The 23,211-nt window shown below is 42.4% G+C and overlaps 1 protein-coding gene across 2 annotated transcripts in view; it reads right to left on the bottom strand.

Annotated features, from left to right (window-relative positions):
• Positions 1-8,986, bottom strand: part of FBLN5 (fibulin 5) — an 86,541-nt gene extending 77,555 nt beyond the window's left edge. The window contains exons 1-3 of one of the 2 annotated variants that reach the window (XM_043489700.1): positions 8,454-8,986; positions 4,500-4,554; positions 2,051-2,102 (exon numbers count right to left, since the gene is read on the bottom strand). In XM_043489700.1, coding sequence (XP_043345635.1) covers positions 2,051-2,102; positions 4,500-4,554; positions 8,454-8,470 — 124 coding nt within the window. In that variant the 5' untranslated portion in view covers positions 8,471-8,986. Of the gene's footprint in view, positions 1-2,050; positions 2,103-4,499; positions 4,555-7,908; positions 8,304-8,453 lie in introns of those variants that run through there. The other variant, XM_043489699.1, reaches the window with a different exon arrangement.
• Positions 8,987-23,211: the final 14,225 nt, after the last annotated feature.

Below are 23,211 nucleotides of genomic sequence, written 5' to 3'. Positions count from 1 at the left end.
ATGGAAAAAAAAAAGAATCTGCCTGCAATGCGGGAGACCTGGGTTTGATCTCTCGGTTAGGAAGATAACCTGGAAAAGGGAAAAGCTACCCACTCCAGTATTCTGGTCTAGAGAATTCCATGGACTGTATGGTCCATGGGGTTGCAAAGAGTCAGACACAACTGAGTGACTTTCACTCACTCACTTGGAACCTAAGGAATTAGGCATGGATGGAGTGAATTTAAGGGTTTCCCAGGTGGCTCAATGGTAAAAAGAATCTGCCTGTTAATGCAGGAGATGCAGAAGATGTGGGTTCAATCCCTGAGTTGTAAGGATCCCCTAGAGGAGGAAATGGCAATCCACTCCAGTATTCTTGCCTGGAAAATTCCACGGACAGAGGAGCCTGGAGGGCTACAGTCCACAGAACTGCAATTCCAAGAAGTCAGACACAACTGAGTGACTGAGCATGCATGTACTCACAGAATGGATTTAGAGCTAATCAGAAGACCTTGAGATGAGAGGATTATCTGGGATTATCTGGGTGGGCCCAGGGAAATCATACAAATCCTTAAAAGTGGAAGAAGAGGCAGAAGGATTGGTCAGTGAGATGAGGCAACAGAAAAAGATGTGATTAGAAACATGTGAGGGACTTAACTTGTTGGCTCTGCAGGGGGAAGACCACGGAAGAGGCCAAGGAAGAAGGTGGCCTCTAGAAACTGAGAAAGGCCTTCAGTTAACAGCCAGCAAGGAAACAGGGCCATCAGTCCTCCAACCGCAAGAAACTGAATTCTGTGGAATGTAAATCAGTGCAGCCACTGTGGAATACAGTGTGGAGGTCCCGCCAAAACTTAGAACTAGAAATATCATACAATCCAGCAATTCCAATTTTGGGTATATAGCCAAAGGAAATGAAAATAGAATCTTAAAGAGTTATCTGTACTGCTATGTTGATTGAAGCATTTATTCGGGATAGCCAAATTATGAAAACACCCAAAATGCATATCAATGGATAAAGTTCATAATAGATAGATGTAATATTATTATCAATGAATATTATCATCATATGAATAATAGAATATTAATAATAATCATATGAATAGTATTCAGTCATGAGGAAGAAGGAAAAGCTGCCATTTGCAACAACATGGATGGACCTTGAGGGCATTATGCTACATGAAATCAGGCAAACAGAGAAGACAAATGCTACAAGATATCACTTACATGTAGAGTCCAGAAAAGCCAAACTTACAGAAACAGAGAGTAGAATGGTTGTCATCAGGGGCTTGGGGGTGGGAGAAATGAGGAGATGTAAATGGTACAAACTTCCAGCTAGAAGATAAGTTCTAAGGAACTAATGCACAGTGAGTATTATGAACAATACCATATTGTATACTCGAAAATTGCTGAAAATAAATCCTGAATGTTCTCACCACAAAAAAGAAATGGTAATAATGTGGCGGGAGGGAGGTGTGAGCTCTAAGCTATGATGGTCATCACATTGGAATACATAAGTGTATCGAGTCAACACACTGTACACCTTAAACTTAGACACTGATGTATGTCGATTATATCACAATCAAAATAAAAGAAAAAAGAAACTGAACTCTGCCAGCACCATGCATGAGCAACAAAATGGATTCTTCCCTCAAGCCTCCAGGAAGGAAGAAGGCCCTGCCAACACCTCAGTGTTAGCCTGGTAGAACCCCCCTTCAGGCTTTTGGCCTGTACATCTGTAAGATCATATAGTTGTATTGTGTAAGCCCCTAAGTTTGTGGCAATTTGTAAAGGCAATCCTGGGAAACTGATATAGATGGGGAGCTCCTTGAGGATGGCAATCAATTCTTCCTCATCTTCACTCTGTCCCCGGGCTTACCCAGTGCTGGGCACAAAGAAGGTGACCAGTGGAAGAGTGTCATTGATTTCAGCCATCCCGTGGCACTGGTTTTGCCCATTTCTGTGGGCAAGGCTGATACAGACTTGACAATACTGAACAACAGCTAAAAGAGAAATGGCCCTGCAATGGAGCTATGACTACAACCCCACCCAGCGAAGGACCTTCAGGGCCTCATACCTAAACACTGTCCTGACGAGCGGTCCAGGTCAAAGCCATTAGTACATTGTTGCTGCAAGAAGGAAGAGAAAGAGGAGAGGTCATTTTACGTACTTTTTTTTTTTTTTAACACTATAGAAGTATTCTAACTAACCGCATCACAGAAAGTACAGAAAATGGGTAAAGAAACAAGGCATTTGTAATACCAACATCTGTTATAACCCCTTTTTGTCCCCTTTTAGGTATTTTTTTTAACAATCATTTTACACCTAGCATCACTTTTTAAGTTCCAGCGTCATTGTTTCAAAATGCCCGTTTTTAGCAAATGGTTATTGGGGCTTTTTCCTGCTCTAGTTATGAAGAGCAATACTAATCACATCTGATGTGCCCAGCGAGGCTTGCCCTGTGCTCACCCCTTCCTGGGACAGAATATCATTGCCTTAAGGGCAACTACTCTCTTTCTTTGAAGGTTATTTAACTCCTTTCCAGTGCCCAGCATGAGTTCTTTGGCCCCTCTGAAATCTTGTACCCAATTATAGGGTCTGTGTATAAAATAAATCTGTACAGTGATGTAGTCAGTTTTCTAAGAGAAACAGAATTGGGGAAATTCTTTCATTTTAATCTCAGGAAGACAATTACACAAAGATGCTTCCAGAGATAGCCAGGTCTCAACAGCCCCTGAGGGTTACAGGCTTCACATACAACTTGAGTTATAACTTCATGCATTTAGAAAAATCTCATGGGCTCAACAATCACCCTCTAGAGCTGACATGTTACAGGAATAAGTCAAGGAGGTGCGGTTTTGCCTATGAGGGCTTCTTCCCTGGCCTTCCCTGTGGTTTTTTTTTTTTTCTTCCCTGTGGTTTGAGGGGAGTTAAACTTCCCTGAGCTATAGGTTGATATGTGGAGATAATAGATTCAGCTGCATTCCTGGGAGTGGGTTCAGGTGTCTTAGGGCCTGGGGGCAAACAAAATGGAATGAATGAGCCAGGAGGCTGTGCCATAAAGTTCAGAAAACCAGGAGATGTGGTAAGCCTCAACCCTCATTTGCTAAGTGCAGGTGTGGGTTCAAGTCTACTGACTGGCTTCCAAGTCTCACTTCAGCCCCTACTCACTGCATAATTTTCTATGCCTCAGTTTTCTCATCTGTAAAATGGGGATGATAGTACTTACATCTGAGTGGTTGTAAGGACTAAATTGTTAATGTGCCTGAAGTGCCTATAGTGCAATAAACACTATATTATAAACACGGCCCTCTCTAAATGTAGATGTCAACTGTCACCACAGAGCTATACTGGAGAATGCTAAGGCCTTTCCAAGGCCTAAAAGTCTTTGGTGGGACTTCCCTGGTGGTCCAGTGGTTGGGGCTTTGCCTTCCAATGCAGGTGATGTGGGTTTATTTCCTGGTCAGGGAACCAAGATCCCATATGCCTTGTGGCCAAAAAAATGAAACATAAAACAGAAACAATACTATAACAAATCCAATAAAGACTTTAAAAAAATGGCCCACATTAAAAAAATTAAATCTTTCCTACTTTTCTCAAGATTCTTTCCACCACCAATGAAATCTATTTCAAAATTCTTAATATGAAGGGAAAAAAACATTTAAAGGGTGTGATCAAAACAAATGTGAATTGAAATTGTAAGATCTCCTTCCTAGACCCTGAAAGTTTGGGAGAGCATTTGTCTACTCAGTGAGAATTTGGTTGGTCCCATTTCAGGGCTCTGGTGTACATAGCTGTAACCAACAGAGGGGCTGTTTTGGTGATTTTGTCATGTCTTCTATATGTTCATGCACATGCATGTGCATTTCCACTTGACTATGTGGCCCCTCAGCCCTGCTCAGAGGTGGGGCTTCTCTCATTTCTGAGCTGGAGATGCAGAAAGGCTGCCCTGAGCTCCTCAGGAGGGATCTGCCCATATTTCTCAAGGGCTGACACAAACATCACTTTGTAAAGTCAGGGATGCTGCAGGCTTCTCCACATAGACCCTGAGGAGCTTAAGATCCCCCTTCACACTCCTCCCAGGGTCTGGGCCAAGCTGGGTCTTCACGGGTTGGGAGCTGAGTCACCCTTCCTCTGCCTACCTCCTCCAGGAAGGACACATACACACACACGGGCAACACGGGGAGAACAGAGAGGCACCAATGCTCAGAAATACTAGAACATGCTTGACTTTTCAGCACTTACAATAACTCAAGACCCCCCCAACTAACACAAATGAGGCAGCATGATCTGATTATAAGAGTCTTGGATGGCAAATCAGGACACCAAGGTCCCAGCCCTGCCACTTATAAACTGCACCAGCTGGGGCAAGTCTCAGCTTCCCTGAGATTCAGCCTTAACCTCTGTACAGTGAAGAGCTCGGTTCAGGTCAACGACACGATCCTAGGATTCTAAAATGTGTGGCTGGACACCCTCAGCCTGTTTTTTAACATACTTCCTGACAAGTAACAAAATAAAAATCTTACCTGTGCATTCCCTGGACTTGGAAGACAGAGAGCCAGTATGGTCACGGTGAGTATCCTGCGGGAAGTAAGAAGCTGACGTAAATGCCCGAGACATGTCCAGCACCCAGGTCTGGGGTTATATATGCATCTCTTGCTGCCTGTGAGTTTACAATGGTGACTTTACCTTGTGCTTGTGTTTGGAGGGTGAGGGGCAGGCTCCAGAGCAGCCGGGGACATGCCAGATGTCCCAAACATCCCGAAGAGAACTGCACTCCTTCCACTGGTTTCATATGTTGCATAATGTGTTAGGTGGCATTTTTTAAATAATTGAAAAAAATTTTAATGACATGATTGATTTACAACATTGTGTTAATTTCTGCTGTATAGCAAAGTGGTTCAATTATACCTATATATGTTCTTTTTCATATTCTTTTCAATTATGGTTTATCACCAGATAGTGAATATAGCTCCTTGTGTTATACACTAGGACCTTGGGTTTGTTTCTTTATTTGCCACGTGTATGACTTCAAGTGGCATTAAAAAAAAAAAAAAAATCAGGGCTTCCCTGATAGCTCAGTTGGGAAAGAATTCGCCTGCAATGCAGGAGACCCTGGTTTGATACCTGGGTTGGGAAGATCTGCTGGAGAAGGAATAGGCTACCCGCTCCAGTATTCTTGAATTCCATGGACTACATAGTCCATAGGGTCACAAAGAGTTGCACACAACTGAGTTGACTGTCACTTCACTTTAAAAATAAACAGTTTTACTGCTTCAAAGAACAAATCTAACTCCCACCACTGTGGTATTAATAATGTATTCACCACTGCTTGACTTTCACTCCCGACCCAAGGGGACTTGCCTGAGTTTTGAACATCTTCACTCTGAAATGACTACTGTGTGAAGGAGCCATTGTGCCCCTGGATGATGAAAGTACAAACGTGAAGCATGTGAGTTCCACCCAATGGAGGTGTCACAGGGAACACACATGCTCCCAGAGTGTACTCACGCAGACCCAGAGGCAGGACCGGACATGGGGACCCAGGCAGCCCCAAGAAAAAGGAACACAGTGGACACTTAGAAAGAGGTGCCAAGAAACTGTGTATCCACTTTATATCCTTCAGGTGGCTATAACCAAAAAGTTCAAAGCTAGTAAGGCTGTGGAGAAACTAGAGCACTTGTGAACTGTTGCTGGCAAGGTATGCTGATGCAACCACTATGGAAAGCAGCCTAGAGGTTCTTCAAAAAATTAAAAATGGAACACCATATGATCCAGCAATCCCACATCTGGACATTCATACAAAAGAACTGAAAACAGAATCTCAAAGAGACTGTTGTACACCCATGTTCACAGCAGCGTTATTCACAATAGCCAAAAGGTGGAAGCAACCCAAGTGTCCATCACTAGATGAATAAACAATGTGTTGCATACATAAAAGGAATATTATCAGCCTTAAAAAGGAAAGAAATTCTGACAAGTGCTACAATATGGATGAATCTCAAGGATCTTATGCTAGGTGAAACAAGCCAATCACAGAAAGACAAATACTGTTTGATTCCATTTATATGAGGGAACAAGAGCAATCAAAATCATAGACAGAAAGCAGAATGGTGGGTGTCAGGGGCTGGAGGGAGGAGGGATTAGGGAGTTGTTGTTTGTGGGTATAGAATTTCAGTTTTGCAAGATGGAAAGAGTTCTGGAGAATGTACTTGAATGTACTTAACACTATTGAACTGGACACTTAAAAATCATTTAAATGGTTTTAAAAATAACCTATGCAAATACAGAGTTTTATTTGGTGCTTTTTTTTTTTTTTGGTGCTGTTATTATTGAGTTCAATAGAGGGTTTATCTGAGCAACTACTACTTGCAGGCAGAAAAACTACAAAACTATGACACAGACGCTGCTCTGAAGAGCAGATTGAGGGGCCACCTGGACCAATAATGTCCAGACACTTTGGTTAAGGCATGGATAGAAATACCCAATGAGCACCAGGAGAGCCAGGCTGGGGGTAGAGAAGATCAGGGAAGACTTCCTGGAGAAGGTGACCTCAAAGGTTTCTTCAGTAAAGCAGCGGACCTGGGACCTGCTTGAATTTAGTGACCTGTTACTATCAATGTACACCTTCACTTTACAATCGCTCCCTTTAGAAAAAGAGAGTTCAAAAGACTACAAAGCTTACTCAATCCATGACACAAGGCTCATAGGAACCAGCAACGCTGGGCTACTTGGAGAGCCCCAGAATTAAGGTGCGGTTCAGAGGAAACAGGACCCTGATGTGGTGCTAGGAGAGGCAAGCCCACTCCCTTCGTCTAGTCCTCGATCCAAAGAATAATGACCGTAAGAGTCCACAAGTTTTCGTTTCATCTGAGCGCCTGCACGAGACAGGTTCTAGAACGCCGGAGACAGCTCTGACCTTATAAAGTGCAGAGCCAAATCCCAGGGCTTTTTGATATTTGCAAAGGCCAGATTTATATCTGGAAGGAATGAAAGAACAATAACAAATTTATTTTCCAGGCTGTATATTATGAATTTCAATGTTTTCCTGTTTCTTCACATGAAGTTTCCTTTCAGTTGGTTATAAAACCCTGTCTCGTTTTTGTTGGAGACAGAACAGGCTGACTGAACATAGTGGACTTCAAGACCTAGTGGGAAAGGCATGCTAACCCCATGTCTCCCCCTACCCCTGACTCCCCCGCTCCCTTTGGCCAGAGGGCAGTCCCAGGACAGGTCTCCCCTGAGAGATCCCGCCTCAAGCCCAGCCTCCTGGAAGAGCCCCAGCTGGGCCCTGGGGGCCAAGTAAGCTTCAGGCTAATTGAGACAGTTTTCCAAAAATGAAATAACATCCAAGCATCCCTGCTCTGACAGTGTCACAAGCAGTTACATTTGTCATGAAAAACTCCAGAAAACTCCAAGATAAATTAACTACAGGAACCCTGGGGATCCTCTGATGCTCATAACTGGTCCTCGGGACTTTCAAAAACAGGTGGGTCCACCTATTTTGCGTTCCATCCTCAACTGGGAGGAAAACCAAGAGGGACCAACCGAATCTCAAATCTCAGGGCTGTCTGTCAGAGAAGTTCTGGTCTCCGATCCAGGATGACAGGATTACAGCTCTATTTTCAACACACACACACACACACACACACACACACACACACACACACACACACACACACACACACACACACACACACACACACACACACACACACACACACACACACACACACACACACACACACACACACACACACACACACACACACACACACACACACACACACACACACACACCTGTCTAAGCAGTTATGTTCTCAAGAGTTCCCTGGATAAAAACTGCAGATGTAATCTAGATAAAGTTCTTCAAGGTTGAAGGATCACTTGACTGGAACTGCAATTTCCTTAAAGAATATCAAAATGTTTGCTTACATGCGTTTCTGTCTGCAGTCCCCAGTTTTCATTGGCTCGAGACTTCTGGGTCGCATGCCCTTTGTGAATCCCACACAGACATAGAGCAAATCCAGCCCCGGGAGGTGCAGCTAGCTTGTTCGCTGGTCCAACAGCCGATGCAGCAAAATAATTGCTAGCGAACTAGTAACGGATCTCTCAAATTAAGAAAAAAAAATTTTTTTTTTTAAATTAAAAAAAGAAAAGAAAAATGTGGCACACAAATCTGCGGCCCTTTCGGAAAAGCAAGGGGAAAACCAAGCTCTGAGATTTTTGCCGTCCTCTGTCGGATGCTGGCTTCTGAAACTGTCTTATAAAATACCCACTCCCAAAAGAAGACTTCAAGATGGAAATTACAGAGGCGCAGCTTTTTATAATTAACAATATCATTGCATCACTAGCTAATGCCTTTTCCAATATCCTGACACAGCCTGAATCACGGCCATAGCCATTTTCCACCCATCGGGTTTTGAGTAAGGTTTCCAGACCCTGGAGGAAAAAAAAAAAGTCCGGAGCAGAGAACGTACCTTTTAAATCCTGGCATGTCCAAGATGCGTGGGCAGGAGAAGCAGCTGGTGGGGAAAAAAAGAGGAAGAGCTCTCAGCGCCCGCGGGACCCCCGGAGGAGCAGTTCCTGAACTTCGGCCTCCTCTGGGCCTGTGGGGCTCTCCGAGACTTTTATTCCAGGGGGGCCGAGCCGAGGCGTGGAGAGGAAGAAGGGGAGAGCCTGGGTCCTGAGAAAGCACCTGGTTTTGCTTAGCCCTTTTCAGTAATTCAGCATTAAACCAATTGGAGGAGGAATGTTAAAAATGAACACTTCATTTTCTAAGTATGTTAAACAATGCAAATGGGGCCTCAGTCTGGACACAGCTGGTTCAGATTACAGCGCTCACCAACTGGCTAGACTCCTCACAACAATCTTGGGGCGTCTGCCAGGACCAAGTGCTCAGCGCTGGGAGGAGAGCCCTTTCCCGGCGCAGCAGTCGCCCTCGCTCGGGCTCCAGCATCTCGATGGAGGCGATTGGCGGGCAAGTGCAGGAGGGTGGGGTGCACCGGGGGTGGGTGGGGGGGTGGCTGGACGGGCCCGTTGACCCTTTACTTCCCACCCGGGGAGGAGGTCCCCGGGGCTGGGCGGTCGTGGGCCGAGGCGGGGGCGGGGATCCGGAGCATCAGCAACTTGGGACACCCGGGAAAGTGACTCCCACCCGGGGAGAGGACGACCTCGAACTCCTGACAAACAGCGACAGGGACTAGAGTCTTTTGATTTATTGGGAAACCAGACCCAGCGAAGCAGAGGCTTGGGGTAAGCGGCGCGAGACTCAACGATTTTCCAGAAGAAGGGGTGGGGAGCCTGAGGGAGTGGGAGAGAGGAGGAGTAGGGAAACTGGCTGACACTAACTCCAGACGTCAGCTTGTGCAATGCAGACCTCGGAGAGGACACGCTCTGGCCCGGCCTCATCCTGGGATTCTCAGGGCCATGTTCTTGCTTGAATCAAAATTTGCCCCTGTACCAAATCAATGATCTGTACACCTTAAAGGTACACAGTGTTATATTGTCAATTACATTTCAATAAATCTGTGAAAACATTTTTAATTGAAAAAAGGTGTCCCTTGGCTTGAAAGTGATTTTAACAAGTAACCAGGTGATTTGAAGAGAAAGGGTAAAGCAGAATGATGGCTAATAGTAATACTAAAAGCACTGCTCTGAGTCCTTTACGTTTGTTACATTGGTGGTTTCATACCACTTCTTTTTCTTTCTTTTCCTTTGTTTTTTAAGCATTGTCTGTGTATGCGTGCCCGCAGTTGTGTCCAACTCTTTCTCAACCCCATGGACGGTAGCCTGCTAGGCTCCACTGTCCACGAGATTTCCCAGGCAAGAATACTGGAGTGGGTTACCATTTCCTCCTCCAGGAGATCTTCATGACGCAGGGATCGAACCACATGTCTTACGTCTCCTGCATTGGCAGGCGGATTCTTTACCAACTATGCCACCTGGGAATTCCTTTTTAAACATTAGATCCTTTTTTTATCAAGTGAAATTTTACTAAAGACCTGATTCTTTTCTTTTCTTTCTTTTGGCCGCACCACATGGCGTGTGGGATCTTAGTTCCCCAATCAGAGATAGAATTTGAATCCCCTGCATTAGTATCATGGAGTCTCAACCACTGGACCACCAGGGAAGTCTCAGTCTCTATTCTTTAAAAGATGAAAATGGATTGGTAGTAGTCCAAGCCCTTCCTTCCCCACCTGCATCTTCCCTTGGGCCCCTCAACACAGCCCTATCTCCAGCTGAGAAAGCATTGATGAGGTCCTTTTTCCTCTTTATAAGTCTGTGCATAGGATCTATTATCTCCACTGTCTTACAGGGGGTTAAGAGAGGTTAGTTTACTTCCCCATGATAACACAGCTATTGATACCACTGAAAGTCCAAAGACTGCATTTTTAGCCTTTTTAAAGGGCATTTTTTGTTGTTGTTGTTGTTAGTAAATGGAGTCTTCTCATGAGAATACATTTGACAAGAAAGGCAAAATGTTGATAGTTGTTGAAGCTGAGTGTCCATTATGCTATTCTATTTACTTGATATATGTTGGACATTTCCCATAGTAAAGTATTTTTAAAATATATTTTCAAGGTTATTCATTGCTCTCATTGCTTGGAATAGCAAAAAGAGTATAAAGAGACATATCATCAATCAATTCAGTATTAATAGGGTTAAATAAAGTAATGTGCAACCAATAGAAAAAAGTGAACATATAAGAGTACATACTGGATGAGAACTTTAACATGGAATTCAAAATGAGGTAGTAACTGGGAGGGGGCACAAGGGACCTAATGCATGCTGGTAATATTCTAATTAGTTGTCTAGATGCTGGCTCCACAGGAGTGGGTACACTTAAGATTTGTGAAGTCTTTGATTTGTAAAGTTCATTAATATTAAAAAAAGATTTGTGAAGTCTTCTGTTGCACTTTATTTTAAAAAAGAAAAAGACTGAAGCAGTTCCTTATGGACTTATAATGAAAGATTTCCAATAAACTTTGTAGATCAAAATGGTAGAATATCAGTAATTTCACATAGATCAAACTAATATCTTAATAAGTGTATCAATACATTGTAGAACCATGTGTAAAGCATGCCACCATTTGAGAAAAATGTATATACACAAGTTCTTGCTTGTATATGTATAGAAAAGACTACTCTAGAAGGATAGAGCAAGAACTGTTAGCGTTTTTTGTCTCCTAGGAAGGAAATTGTGTAGGCAGCTGGGAAGGAGATATAAGAGAATTAGCCCTTTCCTGCTCACCTTTTGCTATAATTTGAATTGTGTACCATTTACCGTATTTTGTATCTATTTAAAATATGAGACTAATTTAATAGTATACTGTATTTGTGTAGAGCTCTTTGGCAGGGTAGAAAGAGGTTTAAATGACTTAGTCCATTACCTCAGTTATATTGTCAACCCTTCTGAAGGATAAGGAGAGAGGGGAAACCAATATGACTGTTTTCTACATGAGCAGAAGGAGTCTCGAAGACAAAACTGCCCAGAGATCCATCTTGGACCAGAGATCATTCCTGCCTTAAAACTGTAGGATTGGAAGGGGAGAGAGAATAAGCATTCCAATAAAAGTCTGAGTCTTGCTTTTAGCCAATTATCTGATGGGTGACCTTGGACAAGTCACTTAATCTTTAAGCATCTCAGTTTCCTCATCTGTAAAATGGGAGATACTATTTATGTCTCAGGGTGGCTGTGGGAATGAAAAAAAGTGTTAGTCACTCAATTGTGCCCTATTCTTTGTGACCCCATGGACTGCAGCCCACCAGGCTCCTCTGTCCATGGGATTTTCCAAGCAAGAATACTGGAGTGGGTTGCCATTTCCTTCTCCAGGTGATCTTCCCAAACCAGGGATGGAACCTGGGTCTCCTTCACTGCAGGCAGATTCTTTATGGACTAAGTGACGAGGGAAGCCCTTTACCCTCATGATGGTCACTGTATCTAAATTCCCACCCATACACACTGCTCCCCAAAATATCTTTAATAACTAGTAAATTATCCACTTCCATGGCCGAAACAGCCCCACTCACTATTGAGCAGGTCAAATGGCTAGAAAGTTCTGTCTTGCATGGAATCCAAATCTGGAAAAGACCCTGATGCTGGGAAAGACTGAGGGCAGGAAGAAAAGGGGGCGACAGAGGACGAGATGGTTGGATGACATCACCAACTCAATGGACATGAGTTTGAGCAAGCTCCAGGAGATGGTGAGGGACGGGGAAGCCTGGCGGGCTGTAGTTTGGGGCTGCAAAGAGTCGAGAGCCTGAACAACAGCGATGGGTTACTATCTTGCATGGTTTCTATTAATAATTCTCCCCTCTGCAGCCATGGGCTATTCCCTCTTCTATGTAACCAACTTCCTTTTCGTGAAAACAGTTCCGCCCCTTGCCCCTACTGGGATCCTCTTCCCCAGGCTGGACAACACCCTCCCCACCAACCCCTGCAGATCACATGACCCTGCAGCAGCTGAGTCTGTCTCCTCCCTGAGCTGCATCTCCTCTTGCTTTGCACTGAACTTGCACCAGTGGAACAACCTGCGGTCCACAGACTGTTCAACACTGTCTCCTCCATCCCACGCTTGGGTTGCTAATTTTTTTTAAGGAAGACAAGGTCTGCACGCATCTCTATTAAATTTTCATCCATTGTTCAGGATCATTTTTCAAGATGACTTCTCCTGTCTAAAGTATTAAGTGTCACTCAGCTTTAACAACTACAGATATGTTGATCTTGACTGTCATGACTTTATCAGAGTTATCAATAAAAAATTTACTGGGACAGGTGCTGGAGTGAAGCCCTCAGTCCAGGTCGGCACAGATCCACTTATTTTGTCAACATTTTGGGGCCACTGCTGATTGTCTAATTTGGGGTGCCACCAACTCCTCTCACTCAGCTTACATTTCTGCAACCTGTCCACAAAGACTGGGTGAGAGACTTTGTCAGATGTCCGGCTAACATCAAAATGCACTTTTTTAAAAAAAATCACATTTCCTGATTTAGCAATTGTATTTTATTTTTACTTTATTTTTAGCAATTCTATTTTAAAAAAGAAAATGAGATTTGTTGATCATGAACCGCCAAGTGATTGTGGTTGGTTTCTCAGAACTTCCTTTCCTAAGAGTTCTTTGTTTGTTTTTGGTTTTTCATTACAAAATAAGGATCTAAACCTCTGCCCCACCTCCCATCATCAGAATCAAATACATCACAACTACAGAACAGCAAACAACATGTAAATTGTAGTATAAATGTAAATGGTTATCACCTGCTGGATGGAACTTTCCTGGCTCCAGTGGAGCTCAATTTGTTCACAAGGCCACAGGTTGGAAGACAGATGGACTTTTTTTTTTTTTTTAAAGATAATACTTTCGGACTTTCCTGGCAGTGGTTAAAACTTCACCTTCCAATGCAGGGGGTGCAGGTTCGATCCTTGGTCAGGGAGATAAGATCCCACATACTTCATGGTCACAAAACGTAAAACAGAAACAATATATTGTAACAAATACAATATAGACTTTAAAAACAGTCCACACCAAAAAAAAGTTGTCTTTTTTTTTTTTAAGATAATGCTTAAAATTGGTGGCAGGGGATTCACAAAATTAGACATTCAATGATAGATTTTGATGATTAATACTAAATTGTTTATTTTTTCATTGTCAAAAAAATAACCACATTGCAATGTCTTTCTAGGAAAAAAGTAAAATGGGGAAGGGGGCAATATTAAATGTCCACAGTTGTGCTGGGCTCTCCACACATCCTCTCCTTTGACCCCCCACAATAACTCTGTCAAATAGGAAAACTCTTCTTTTTGCAGAAGGAAAAACAAACCCAGAGAGATTAGAGCCACACAGACAGTAAAGAGTCCAGATTAAAGCCAAGATCAAGCCAGATGGTTCTAGAATCAACATTGCCTCCAGCTGACCAAGCCTTGCTTCCCCTGACTTTGCTCTTATTCAGCTGGTTCCTCTTCACCCTCGCTGCTCAGGAACACCCCGGAACTCCCTGGGCTCTTCTATCATTACCATCTCTTTCTATTTTCTTTGCTGCTCATATTGTCCAAACTTGGCCCCAAACAACACGAAAACTAAAATGACAGCCAGTGTTGAAGAATGGCATTGGGCAGCAGCCCCACTCCACAGGTCCTCCTACCCTGGGGAGGCGGGAAGTTATTGTCCTGATCCCCCAGTGGCTTCTGCTCTCCTCCTCCCTCCAGCAGATGTCTCAGTCCATCGCCTCCTCACCAGCTAGTCCGACTTAACCCTCTGAAATCTCACCATGTCCCACCAGTCCTCCCAAATGGTGCTCCCTAAGTTTCCTAGTGATCTCACGGCCAAAACAGTGACCTTTACTCTGTGCTGACTATTCCTTTGTCTGTTTTGTTGCAGAACAGAGAAGGGGGCGTGAGAGAATGGTCACTTCCCAGATTACGTCTGAGTCCCTGGGACTGCCACCAAGTATAGGCTCTTGGCTTCTTGCAGGAAAGAGTTCAAGAAAGAGCCACAGTAAAGCGAAAGAAGGTCTATTCAGGGAGGAAACACACTCTATAAACAGAGTGTGGGGCATCTCAGAGGGTAAGCGTGGCACCAGGGTATGGGGTTGTCACGTTTTGGGGGATGGGGTGGGGATTTCCAGGAATTTTATTAGTTCATGGGAGTGAACTTTTTGACCTCTATGGTCAGAGTGCCTGTTGGTGTATCATGGAGCACGCTGATGTGTTACAGTGAACGTGTACTGAGACTCAAGGTCTAGTGAAAGACAACTTGCCCGCCATCTTGAACCTAGTTGGCTTTAATCAGTTTATGTCATGTCCTTGGGCTATGTCATGTCCTTGGGCTATGTCATTCTTTTAAAGGATGTGCCCCTTTCCTGTCTCACTTTGAAGTGTTTGACCATTGATGACCCATCTTCTCTCTTGTGTCCATGACTCTAAGTTACCCTGGTTTTCCTCATGTGACCCTGACTACACTTTCTCCAGACACAGCCCCTTTTATCTCCTCCTCCCTAATAAGCAAAGGAGTTCCACAAAGTTAGATCCAGCCTTTCTACTCTTTGGTACTACCTTCTTGTCCTGGGATCACTGGTCCCATAGCTATTATAGGACATCAGTCTCATAAACTGTCAGCATTTTACACACAACACTGAAATAAATACCTCTCACATCCCTGACTTGTCTCTTGCTCTGCAGACCCAAATGTTCAACTACTTATGGAGTATTTCCCCCAATCCATTTCTTCTCCTGACTTACTGGACACGTCTCCTATCTTATCAGACATGTATTAGTTTATTCCCATGAACTAATAAAAAAATCAAAATGATTCCACCCTAGTGGTGGTTTTTGGTTTGGGGGGAATGGCTACCCACTCCAGCATTCTGGCCTGGAAAATTCCATGGACTGTATAGTCCATGGGGTCGCAAAGAGTCGGACATGACTGAACAACTTTCACTTCACTTTGCTTTGAAGGGTGGTGCTTTGTGGTTTCTTTTCTTTTTTTAATAGAAATAGCTCAATATTTTTAATAGAAATAGCTCAATATTTGCTGGTAAAGTGACACATGTTCTCATATTATGCTCTATAAGTTGGTAGTCTAGGGCTAACTAGTATGGAAGCTCTATCTTTAAGGTACCAGAGATTCAAGCTTCTTTCGTCTTATTGCTTGGCATTCTCTAGACGTTCCTCTACCTTGTCCGATATGACACATTACAACCACACCCACAATTCAGGAAGCAGGATAGAAATTGATAGTCACACTTCAGGGGAAGGGACACTGGGAGAGGTAGTCTGTATTCTGAAAGATCACAAACTACTTACCTAAAAATCTGGAGTTCTCCCACTGTGAAAGCAGAGAATGGATATGAGAGGACAAGTAGCAACCTCTGCTTCTTGAAAGGAAAGCTATGACAAACCTAGATAGCCTATAATGCAGGAGACCTGGGTCAGGAAGATCCCCTGGAGAAGGGAATGGCTACCCACTCCAGTATTCTTGCCTGGAAAATTCCATGGACAGAGAAGCCTGGCAGGTTACAGTCCATGGGTTGCAGAGTCAGACATGACTGAGTGACTAACACTTTCACTTTTTTTCAGACAGAGTATTAAAAAGCAAAGACATCATTTTGCTGACAAAGGTCCATTTAGGTAAAGCTATGGTATTTCCAGCAGACATGTATGAAAGTGAGAGAACCATAAAGAAAGCTGAGCGCCGAAGAACTGATGTTTTCAAACTGTGGTGCTGGAGAAGACTTTTGAAAGTCCCTTGGACTGCAACAAGATCAAACCAGTCAATCCTAAAGGAAATCAACTCCGAATATTCATTGGAAGGACTGATGCTGAAGCTGAAGCTCCAATACTTCGGCCACCTGATTTGAAGAGCTAACTCATTGGAAAAGACCCTGATGCTGGGAAAGATGGAAGGCAAAAGGAGAAAGGCGTGGCAGAGGATGAGATGGTTAGATAGCATCGCTGATTCAATGCACATGAATTTAAGAAAATTCTGGGAGATAGTGGAGGACAGGGAAGGCTGGCATGCTGCAGTCCACGGGGTCACAAAGAGTCGGACATGCCTTAGCAACTGAAGAACAATAGCAGCCTCTGCTAGAAACCATTAGGAGCATCAGCTTAATGCTCAGTTTCTCTACTTTCTTTTCCCATCTTTATTCCATAGTGAAGATATTTCTCTATTGTCATTTGTAGTGCAAATATTTTCCTCAGTTTGTCTTTTGCCTTTTAATCTTCTTTATGATATGTTTGGAAACACGTGCATTTCGCATTTTTAAGTATTTAGATGACTTCTTCCCGTCCTTCATGGTTTCTTCCCTCCTTTGTCATGCTTATGTTAAACATACAATGACCTTTAAAAGTATTGGTTCTGTTTCTCTGGAGAAGCTGGACAAATGCAGGACTCTAAGCTAAAGTTTTTAACCTTGCTGAGCTACAAGTTGTCAGCTGTAAAATGGGTCCAGTGGTAAGATCCAACACTTTCAAAGCAGGGGGCACGAGTGACCCCTGGTCATGAACTCAGATCCCACATGCCTCACAGGGCAATGAAAAAAAAGGGAGGCAGGGAGCAAAAATATATCACAGTATTTTAAAGGAGATAGTGTTCATAAAGCACCTAGCAGATGCTGAGGCACAGTAGGCCCTCAGAAAAGGTTAGTTCTTTCTCTCTCTCCTCTCTCCCTCTTTCTCTTTCCCATGAGGCACTGAATGGTCAACAGTGCAAGTATTGACCCCCACCAGTCTTGAGAATGTTAAAAAAGAACATTGCCTGGAGGAGGTGACCAAGTCCTGAAACTTATAACTCGTTTACTGTAACCCCCTAATTTTAAAAAGGTGAAAACTAAGGCCCAGAGAGATGAATTGATCCAATTTTACCCAAGTTCATATCATTAGGGGCAGAATAGGGACTGGAACACAGGTTTCTGAACTTTTGCTCCAAGATTTCTTCTCCTGATACGTGTGGTCTCATGTGTTCTTTAATGTAACCAACTTTTCGAGGATGTCAGGATTTTTTGCACATACTTGGAATTCTCAGGAAATTCAGCAAATCGTGAAAATACTTGGACTTTTCTCATGGATTGTTTTAACTGATTGTGGTTTTAACATATAACCAAGTATAAAATATGAGATCTTTACAAAAAGATTTTAGGTAAGCACACTCTTTGCCATGGGGCCCCACCAGAGCAACATGCAAAAAATATAGCTAATAGCATTCTGCTAATTTGTCATCTCTGTTTCCTTTGGGCCTGTTTGCTTCCTGACACATAATGGATTGAGGTTTGGGGCAAACTTAATATTTTAAATATAACTTTATAATAGAATGATATCCAAATTACCTCATTTCCTATTTATGGTCTACACAAAACAAGTGACTCTCAGATTCTTGAATTTACCAGAGCAGTAAAAATCAACCCCTTCACAAATTAGAGAGAATATTATTATGCTATCAGCTTTTAATTGCTAAATAAAATAAAAAATGTATACAACTATCGTATATCATGTCACCATGTTACACAAAAGAATGGGCTTTTAACACCAAAATTAGGAGAGACTGTAGAAACTTCTCCATGGATGCAGATGGGATGTCAAATTTTAACAACACTCCCAGAGAATTCTGAAACAGAAGAGGCATGCATTATTTGACCATTTCTATTGTTCTACTAAAAGGAACAAGACTGACTCTTCAGTTATTACAGTTTTAAGACATGCTATGTGAAAATGCTTTCAAACTAAAAAAGGGAAGTAAGTGAAATGAGAGTTGAAAGTCAATCTTGAGTTGATAATCATTGAAGCTGGTGATAGTTAATGGGTTCATTGTGCCTCTCTCTTTACTTTTGTGTCTACATCTAAAATGTTAGTAAAAAGTTTTTAAAGTTCTTTAGAAAATACGGCATTATGTTAAGATCTGATAAAGCTAGGTAGTGAGCATGCAAGTATTTATTCTGTATCCTTTAAACACACTTTCCTTTAATTTTTGCATTTACAATCACTGCTTTGAAGTTTTTGTTGGCTAAATTCAACACTTAGACCCATGCAGTTTCTCCTAACTGCTTTTTTCCTATGTATGGGTCACACTTTCTTCTTTGCTTCACTCCTAATTTTTGGCTGAAATCTGGACAATTTAGATTATACTTATAGTGCTATTGATTCTGATATTTTTCTGATTTTTAGAAACTTGATTGGATTTAAGCTGAGAAATCTGTGTCCCTCAGGAGAGATTGCAACTGCTGACGGTTCTGCTGTTTTTATATTATTTTTATCTTTTGGGGGAGCTTCCCTGGTGACCCAGTGGTTAAGACTGTGCTCCCAATGTAGGGGGCAAGGGTTCAATTCCTGATAGGGGAACTAAGATCCCACATGCCACAGAGCATGGCGCCCAAAAAAAGCACTGCTATTTTCATCTTTTTTACTCTGGCTTCCCAGAGGGTGTTCCTGCATGGCTTAGTGGTCAGTAGAGACTGTGCTCGTTAAACTCCTCAAGCCCAAATTGTTTCCATCCATTGCAGTGGATCTGCGTGTGGATTGAGAACTCTCAAAGGCCAGTCTCACGATGGCTTAAGGCTTTTCTTCCCACCAGGCTCTCTTGGTCCCCTTCCCAGTGAAGGCCCTTCCATGGCTTCCTCAGTTGCAGGGACTCCCCATTAAATTCCTACTGGTGGGCCACTTTGCCCTATGTGAAGGGAAACCTCAGGCCAGCAACCCTGGGTTTCCACCGAGTTTCCTTCCCAGTTCACCACCGATGAGTGACAAAGTCACGTGTTTTTGCAGCCTCCACCCCCGCCCCTCCGGCCCCCATCATTGAGTTCAGCCCCTCGGGCCACTGGTTTCCAAGGCTGATTGGTACTAGAGACACTGGGAGGTCTGGTGAGTGGAGAAGCTGCAGGCAGCAAAGCTACAGATGTCAGTGGTTCTTAACCTGCAGCTCTAGAGGTTTTTCAAATATCAATATTTCTCAATTTCTTGCCTGCTGTTGGTCAATTACCAGAGCCCCCAGATGGCTGTTTGTGACCACTTTAGTTTTATACTTGTTTTTGTAGGGAGTATTGGATGACACCTTCACACTGCCCTGCCCAGACATCCCTCCTAATATCCTTGTTGTCCCTTCTTAAATGTTTAGAGTATTTCACACATACACAGATACAAATTAAAGGACGACAGCATGGGTAAAATTACTTTTCACCATGTAAAACTAATGTCTGAAGGGAAAAAACCAAAAGTGAAAAGACTTCTAAAAATGGAAGTATTAATTTCTTCAAGTAGCAATTCTGTGGAGAATTGATGTTTACCATCATCAATATTTTTCAACACAGGAGCTACAGTTGGCAAGTGCGGTCCTAAAGGGAACAACACAGTTTGAATGCCTGTATCCAGACTATTCTAGTAGTAAATCTGCATGAGGCCCTGCAAATGCCTTAGAGAAATGACTTTGAAATGCTTCCAACATTTTTCAAAGACTATACATTCCATATGAGTTTTCAAAAATAAAAAATTACCTCATTAGTCTGCAACTTGTAACTTTATCACCACTGTCCCCTTTTTATTCGCAGAGAGTGCCTGAAAATCCTTTTGTAAAGGGATTAATGTGTTAACTCCTAGATGACACGGTGGTTCTTTAAATACAACTAAACGGAAGGAGCTGCATAGGAAACCTGAGCAAACTTGTTACTGTCTTTCCAACTTTTTTCTTTCTTTTTTCAATATTTACTTTATGTATTTGGCTGCACCAGTGAGCTCCTTTAGTTTGGCATATGGGATCTTTTTTAGTCGAGGCATACAAACTCCTGGTTGTGGCATGTGGGATCTAGTTCCCTGACGAGGGATCAAACCCGGGCCGCCTGCATTGGGAGTGTGGAGTCTTAGCCAGTGGACCACCTAGGAAGACCCCGAACTCTTTTCTTTAAATGAAATCATATTTCCCTGCAATACCTGGGATGATCCTTGCTCTGGGACATGAATGCCCTTTAAATACATATCCATTTACCCATGGGTCCAGAGGGCTAGAGGCTGATTTACCGTTGTTGGAGGGAAACTTCTCACAATATAATGTTCTTCAACATCTAAAATGCCTCATAATTTACAAAATAACGTGTCTTACATTTTTAACAGTCCAAGTATATCTAGAAAACAACTTTACCAAACTCTTAAGCTACATTAAGTTCACAAGCATTTTCAATCACTGAAATTCTTTTTTTTTTTTTTTTGAGATTTAATTCTTGAGGGTCAAAAACAGTTCACTGAAGTCTACGAATATCAGAGGTAAAAAGGAGAGTACACTTGTTTAAAAAAAAAGTCACAGCTGAAAATGATCACAGTCAAAATATCATTATAGTGCAAAGTATTAATTTCTCAACCCAAGAAGGGCTAAAAGGAAGATACACAGCAATAGCCAAGGCAGAAAACCAACTAAGGGTTCAAATATTTGCCTTAAGGGGGATGCATTTATGAACATTCTTGAATTTTTCTCTATCTCCAAAACAAATATTGTTGTAATTATAATGGACTAATAATTTACTGGATGTATTAAATTATAATAATAACATGCCATAAAACTCTCAGATATATGATATATATTCACATGACCTAAATCCCAAGGATAGGAAAACAAGGTTCAAGTTAGTAATAATTGGTATTCCAATAGAATGGGTTTGGGCAAGAACTGTTTCTTATCTATGTGTCCTTCCCAAAAGCACTGACAGATGTTCAAATCTCCCAGCTAACAACTCCCTCCACCCTACTTTCCTTTCCCATTATCCCCTTTCCTAACCTGATTTCTCAGAAGAGTTGCCTATAAACACCATCATCACTTGCTCAGCACATACTCAACCTACTTAACATGGCTTTTGTTCCCACCATTCCACCATCACTTCTCTAAGTCAGAACCAACAACTTCCTGAGCCCGTTCCTAAATCTAAGAGATTCTTCTTACAACGTATCCCATCAGAGCAACAAGCACTTCACGCTTTTCACCTCTCCTTCCCGTCTAGAAACAACACTTGGATTTAGTAACACCCTATCCCTGACATTCTTATCCACTTTTTGGCAGTGATTATCACAACTTCTAACATCTGTATAGAACTACAGACTTTAGTCAGCATTTCCACTAGCGGTACATTTATTCATTTAATAAATATTATGAATGAACATCCTGGATTGTGAAGTCAAGTGGGCCTTAGGAAGCATTACTATGAACAAAGCTAGTGGAGGTGACAGAATTCCTGTTGAGCTATTTAAAATCTTAAAAGATGAAGCTGTTAAAGTACTGTAATTTTGTGAAATATAGCATCTCGGTTTGTTTCCAAGGCAAACCACTCAACATCACAGTAGTCCAAGTCTATGCCCCAACCACTGATGCTGAAGAAGCTGAAGTTGACCAGTTCTATGAAGACCTGTAAGACCTTCTAGACCTAACACCAAAAAAAGATGTCCTTTTCCTCACAGGGGATGGAATACAAAAGTGGGAAGTCAAGATACCTGGAGTAACAGGCAAGACTGGCCTTGGGAGTATAAAATGAACCAGGGCAAAGGCTAACAGAGTTTTGTCAAAAGAAAACCCACTGGTCACAGCAAACACCCTCTTCCAACAACACAACGACTCTACACGTATACATCACCAGATGGTCAACACCAAAATTAGACTGATTATATTCTTTGTAGCCAAGGGTGAAGAAGTTCTACAGAGTCAGCAAAAACAAGACCTGGAGTTGATTGTGGCTCAGATCATGACCTCCTTATTGCAAAATTCAGACTTAAATTGAAAAAAGTAGGGAAAACCACTAGGCCATTTAGGTATGGCCTAAATCAAATCCCTTATGATTATACAGTAGAGGTGATGAATAGATTCAAGGGATTAGATCTGGTAGACAGAGTGCCTGAAGAACTACAGAGATTAGTAACACTTTACCGGAGGCGGTGACCTCACCATTCCAAAGAAAAAGAAATGTAAGAAGGCAAAGTGGTTGTCTAAGGAGGCCTTACAAATAGCTGAGAAAAGAGAGGTGAAAGGCAAGGAAGAAAGGGAAAGATACCAAACTGAATGCCAACTTCCAAAGAATAGCGAGGGGAAATAAGAAACCCTTCTTAAATGAACAATGCAAAGAAATAGAGGAAAACAATAGAATGGAAAAGACTAGAGATCTCTTCAATGGGAGATATTGAGAGCGTAACAGGCAAGAAGGCCAGGGGTCTCCAAACAGAGGAAATTGGCTGCAAGTGTCAGACATTTTTCTCTCTCTTAAGCGGCAGGAGGAAACAAGCTAGCAATACTTTTTTCCTTCTCTATACAAATTTAAAAGGAGGTTTCTCTTAAAATACTGTGTTGCCATAGTGACACCTGGTTTTACCTGAAGTTGCTGCTGCTGCTAAGTCACTTCAGTCGTGTCCGACTCTGTGCGACCTCTGTGCGACGGCAGCCCATCAGGTGAAGTTAACTATTCTCAAACCTTGAGTTAACCAATGCATTTTCCTTATGGAAATATTTGTCTTAAACTATGTTAATATACTATGCATTTACCCCAGACTCTGGCTTCCAGTCAGTTATGCCTAATGGCTCAGAACCTACTTGACAAACCATTAGGTTATACTCAGACATTTTCCCCCTAGTCTATGTAAATGAAACTATTTGTATGGTAATCTGCCCTTCTACAAGATTCAAGTCAATTGTTTTATGGCCTGGGATGAATCGTCTGGTGCCAAGATTATCCCAAAATACATCTTATGGATGAGGGGCCTGGTGCCATTCTGAGTTTTAAGA

Source organism: Cervus canadensis, chromosome 17, assembly GCF_019320065.1.
Source record: "Cervus canadensis isolate Bull #8, Minnesota chromosome 17, ASM1932006v1, whole genome shotgun sequence".
NCBI lineage: Eukaryota > Metazoa > Chordata > Mammalia > Artiodactyla > Cervidae > Cervus > Cervus canadensis.
The sequence above is the reverse complement of the archived record's forward strand: the minus strand, read 5'-3'. Positions and strand labels throughout refer to the sequence as shown.